The 6,000-nt window shown below is 36.6% G+C and overlaps 1 protein-coding gene across 1 annotated transcript; it reads right to left on the reverse strand.

The window, feature by feature from the left end:
• Positions 1 to 563: 563 nt before the first annotated feature.
• LOC145120360 (uncharacterized) lies at positions 564 to 2,902 on the reverse strand. Its single transcript, XM_079056186.1, has 3 exons — positions 2,524 to 2,902; positions 1,588 to 1,736; positions 564 to 906 (listed from the first exon to the last, which is right to left on the reverse strand). Exons 1-3 carry the CDS (start codon positions 2,707 to 2,709, stop codon positions 768 to 770), a joined length of 474 nt encoding a protein of 157 aa, XP_078912312.1. The 5' UTR covers positions 2,710 to 2,902; the 3' UTR covers positions 564 to 767.
• Between the last annotated feature and the right edge of the window lie 3,098 nt (positions 2,903 to 6,000).

Genomic DNA, 6,000 nt, shown 5'->3' on the forward strand with positions numbered 1-6,000 from the left:
GGGCAAGAGTGACTCTTTTCGAAATCCTCTCCGTTACAACCGTTAGCATGGTAAACATAGACGAGAATTCTACTTTTACTTAAATGTCCCTCAAACTTCCGTGTTTTGTAATAATCAATTGCACATGTTTTTCAGACTTTTACAACTCAAATCCAATGGTTATTTTTTTATCCAACCATTTTAAAAGGCTCCGTTGTTCCTTGATCCATATATTTAACTCATTTGTGACTCGCTAGTACAACTGACTAGTATAGACTATGGTACTATTTTGGACATACGACTCGCGTCCGTGGTAAATAGAGAAGTTAAGACAAGGAAAGTCACTTGGAGAGTAATTAAATCATGCATGTGAATAGTAGACACTACTCTATTAGTTGTCTATAATACTGATTGATTTTTATCAGACTTTTTATTTAGCATTTTGCATTAATGTTGTAATTTGAGAAATATGGCACTTTCCACAACATTTTGAGAAAATATTTGTTCTTAAAATTGAGTAAACAATATTTCCAAACAACCCTACAAGAGATGTTACACTCAGCATTACAAATCAACCACCAAAAGACACAAGAAAAGTCTTTTTTTCTAGTTTTTGGATCATCCACAAGACACAAAGGGAAAAAAAAAATATAACAAAAAAGTTAATATACCTTTTTTTTATCCAGTTCCAAACCTTTTTAATTGTCATGATATGTCAAAATTAAAGATGCACATATATATCCACGGATAGAGCTGAACTAGTATCCTTTTTTTTAAAGAAACATGATTCACTCTTCAGCATTGATTCCAAAAATCCTGACTTTATGCATATGTGGGAATTTGGCAATCACCAACACAAAAACTGCTATTGTGTTCAAGAACAGCATTGGGTTCTGATAATCGGTTGTGTGTGATGCTATCAAGTATCTGCACAATAAAAAAAAATGATCACATTTATTCACATAACAAATGATCTTAAAATAATTCAAGTGAGTGTTTTTCTTGTTGAATTTATAGACTTAATGGGTTAAGTTCTCAATTTGGACAGCTATACATGGTTGTTTCTTATTTACTTAATTTGGACTATTCACCCTTCTTTTTTCCTCCCAATTCCTGATGGATATTGTGAAATTTGTTTTATGGGATGTAAGGGTAAAATGGTCGTTTAGTCTTATTTAGAAGGGTTATTCAGTCTAGAAAAGAAACAGATCATATGCACACAACACACTGGACAGTTTTCTTTTTGACTTAATGGACTTAATGGGACAGATATACAGAGGTGTTTCTTTTCACTTAATACATACAGAAGGTCTTAATGGGTTGAGTCACATCCATTCAGAACTCCTTTTTACCTATTTACCCTTCACCCTTACTTCTTTTGATTTGATCCTAAACAGAAGGGTGAAATGGTCATCTACTCTCAATGGAGATTCATTATGTCTTAAACAAGAAACAGTGTTTGTCCATTCAGCACTTTATACATAAAACACCTAATGTGGAAAAATTCAATAGAGCAGAGTCTGCACTCTAACAAAATTCAATATTCAATAATACCAAAACAAAATTTATTGTGATATGATATGACTAAAGGAAACTGAGAGAACTTACAGCACTACAGGCACAACAGTAAGAAACTTCCTGTTGCGAGTGAGCTGCTTGCCACTATCAATTTGCTCCCACCATGTCAACCTGTTGTAGATACCTTGGTCATCAGCAAAAGGTGTTCCTTTCTTCCAGTGAAAGAAGTGATATGTAACCTAATAGAAAAACAAAGATTAGCACGTAAGTTTATCTAGATACAAACAAAATTCCATGCATATGCAAGCAACATATGATGGAGACTGGAGCATGATGAATAGGTTGGTTGGTCTTAAGAAAATGTAGCTTTTTTGGTGACAAATACACCTATTGAGAACAAAGGAACAACAAATACATATGCCTTTGATATATCATATCATATATATAATGGCATATAAGCATGAGTGCAGGGTCTCATCAATAAGCTCCAGTATACCTCCCATAGTAGCACCCAATTCCTCCCAAAAGATAAGTTATGGTGATTCACATACAAGTAAGAGTGACAACTGACGACTCATAACAATAATTCAAGCTCAAACCAGTTTCATCTGTATCAGCTCTGAACAGCTTATCATAGAACTCAAACCCTAAGTAGATGTCGCAGATCTTTCAATACCAAAGGATTTACTTGCAACACGTAGAAAGCACGAATCAACTCTAGTTATCTTCTTCTATCTCCACTTTTTGCGATTACAAGTATAGATCTAAACTCGTCATAGCATGAACTTTAGTTATAACTAATAAAACAATCATCAACACAGATCAAGCAACTGCACAGAATGTTCATACTTCAAAACCCTAAAATCAGATGGAGTAACATCATAATTCCATCAATACAAACAAAATTAAAGCAAAATGACTCTACCGCGATCATAACAAGGTGATCAAGCATGCCGGCATGTTGAACTAAAATTAAAATCGGAAACATATGAAATGAAATCAGAACAAATGAAATAAGAAGTATACCAGAGCGTGACAGAGATTAACAGTGGTCCAGGCCATGCCAGGAGAACAACCGGAGACGGAGAGAACGACGAGCCAAGCAAAGAATAGGATGAGTATGTAGGTGGTCCAAACGCCGGGGTACATGAACCACTCGGTATTTCTGTTGAGATCCGTCGGCGGCACCGCTTGGACATACAAGTTGGCCATTTTGAGGACTTCCTGTAGGAGAATTGTGTGGTGTGTCCCTGTAAAGTTTGGGTTGTGTGTGTGTGTGTGATTGATTGTAAAGTAGTTGTATGTAGGTCAGAAGGTGGTGCGTGGTGGTTGTAGATGGTCGGTGTGTGGACTGGAAGAGATGATTGTTGCTTGGTGATGGTAATTGGTAACGGCGATGGTGGTGGTAATTATTAGCACGCAAAGTTAGACATTATTTAAACGCATAACCAACCAAATATAAATTCGATATTATCCTGTAATATATATACATATCATTCGATGTTTTGTTAAGAAAAGAAAATTTAAATCATTTCGTTAATACGAAATAATATATTTTTTTTTAAACTAAACTACTATAAAGTATTATAATAAATATAAACACTATGATAAAATAATACTTATTACTTTGTATCAGCTTTGATAATTTATACGATTATTGATAAAATTAGTTATCAAAGTGTCGATTTTGTTGATCATTGAATATCAAATTGGGGTAACTTAAAATATAAAGTCCCAAATATGTCACCATCTACCGATTGGAGTACGTTTCTAGGTTGTTTGTCGTGCACCGGCTATTAGTGTATATATTGTATTATGTATTTAGTGTGTATGTTTAGCCCATTGTAACCCAATGTATTTGTATATATTCTAATTAATAAAATCATAGTCATTCATGGGAAAATAGTATCAAACATGGTATCAGAACATGATTCCAGAGAACCTCACTTACATGCCCTTAAACGGATCCTTCGATACGTCAAGGGCACTTTGGATCATGGTCTTCAGTTACATTGTTCCACCACATCGAGCATCATTGCTTATTCAGACGCTGACCGAGGTGGATGACAAGTCACACAACGGTTTACGAGTGGTTACTGTGTTTTTCTTTCTAGATGACAATTTGTTGTCATGGTCGTCAAAGCGTCAATCTATCGTATCTAGATCAAGTACTGAAGCTACATACCGCGGTGTTGCAAATGTTGTTGCAGATACATGTTGGCTTCGCATCCTCTTACAAGAACTTCATTCTCCTCTCAGCAAAGCAACTATTATGTATTGTGACAATGTAAGTGTGGTATACTTAGCCATCAATCCGGTGCAACATCAACGTACAAAGCATATTGAGATTGGCATTCACTTCGTACGTGACAAGGTTGCAACCGGTCATATAAGACTTCTCCACATTCCCTCTTCTCTTCAGTACGCAGATATCTTCACGAAAGGGCTAGCAACTTCTCTAATCTCTAATTTTAGATCCAGTTTGAGCGTTTGCTCTAGACCTCCCGCTCAAACTGTGGGTGTGTATTAGTGTATATAGTGTATTATGTATTTAGCATGTATGCTTAGCTAGCCCATTGTATTTGTATATATTATGATTAATGAAATCAAAATCATTCATGGGAAAAATAGTATCAAACAGTTGTGAGTCTATAATAGAAATCCATGTGGTTCATTAACCGAGTTTGGGCCTTGGGTCATGGCTAGTTGGAAGATGATGTGATTATATTCAATTTGTTGACTACAATTATAGAATTGGAAGTACGAAGTCAATTTATGTGGATTGGTTTAATGAGCTTCTATTTTAACGGATTAGTGATGAAGTAGTACCATAAAGGCTAATGAGATGGCCATATTGTTTGAAGAAGATGACGAGGCAGAGTATTCAATTTCAGTAAAAGATATTTCCTTCGAGCATGTTCTTCAAGATGAGGTAAATCCAATCTTTTAGCAACACAATGAATGGTAAATTTTTAAGTAAACTTCGTCCTAGTGGTGAAGCCAAGGAAGATGTACTTAGTTGAATCTAATGAAGTTATTGATCATGGAAATTCTAAAAAACATGTTTTTCCTGTCCATAATCCTAACCAACACTGGAAGTTAATGAAACCATTTTTAGGAATGAGATTTGAATCTTCGAGTTAAATGAAATAATGCTGACAAAACTATGCATTAATTAATGGTTATAGACATGGGTGGCAAAGTAAAAATGAACATTGGAGATTGTTAGTTAGATACAACAATGGGGAAGATGATATGTTCATTGTTCATTTAGGTTGTGGGATTCTAAGAATAATGAAAAAGAATATGTATTAATTTCAAATAAAATCTCTTGTCACTAACCACTATACCTCTAGAAGTTTCATAGTAGGTAACAATTATTTAATAAAAGGGAATTTCTAGCAAACCAACATGTAGCACCTGGTTCCTGGTATGTATTTTATTTAGGTATTTTGCATTTTTGGCCTGGGACTCGGCGAGTTGAAGGACCAACTCGTCGAGTAGAAACGGATTTGATTCGGGATTTAAATGACGGACTTGTCGAGTCGGCTGCAGACTCGACGAGTAGGCCCTGACTGGACAAAACCCTAATCTAAGGGTTTGAACCCTATTTAAACATCTCATTCAGCCACCCTTCGTCCCTATTGCTTCCAGAAACCCCCCTAGCAAACCCTAACTGTGTGTGTGAAGATCTAAAGGCATTTGTGGTGATTCTTGGTGGTCTTGATCACAAGGAAGAAGGAAGGGCCTAGAGGAATCAAGAGAAGACCAAGGGAGTTCAAGTTTGTGCACCATTTGCAGTTCACAAAAGGTATAAAGTCGATACCTTGCTTGTTTTTTTGCTAGATCCATTTTTGGGGAGATTTAGGGCTTTTATAAGCCATTCTTGGTAACCAACCATGATTGCAAGCATGGTTGGGGGTTGAGGCTTCGGATCTAGGTCCATGGAGGAATTACAAGGCAGAAAGGGGCTGCTTTTGCACCCATGGAAGCCTCCATGCAACCCAAGAGTCTCTTTTAGAGCCTTTTAGACTCAAGGTCCCATGCATGCACGTAAAAGTTCGTAACTTTACGTGCTAGATCGAGTTTAGGGACCTAGATCTATCATTTGGACAAGAGTTGTACACCAGAAATCGAAGAAATAAGACTTGGATTGTATCGACTCGGCGAGTCGTTCTTGGGACTCGGCGACTCCGAGGCTAGATTCCCCTTTTCTGTTATGGGTCAAAGAGACCCAGTGGAGTGCTGGAAAGGTTTTTAGAGGGTCCAGGGGAGTGACTGTTGAGTCTTATTGTGTTGCGTCATGGGCTTGTGTTTTGTATTCGGATTGGGCCTGTCCATCCGTGTTTATCTAGTAGGGTTAGACTATATATATAGTGCATGCATGTATGCATTAGTTAGCGTTCGCGATTATCATTATAGTTTTGTAACCCTAAGCACCTCTACAGTCGAAGTTCTTAATCGAGCTCTTCTGAGGTGTTAAAGCATTAATCATACGATATA

The sequence above is a fragment of the Lactuca virosa genome, chromosome 6 (genome assembly GCF_052849685.1).
Source record: "Lactuca virosa cultivar CGN04683 chromosome 6, Lactuca_virosa_CGN04683_v6, whole genome shotgun sequence".
In the NCBI taxonomy this organism is placed as follows: Eukaryota; Viridiplantae; Streptophyta; class Magnoliopsida; order Asterales; family Asteraceae; genus Lactuca; species Lactuca virosa.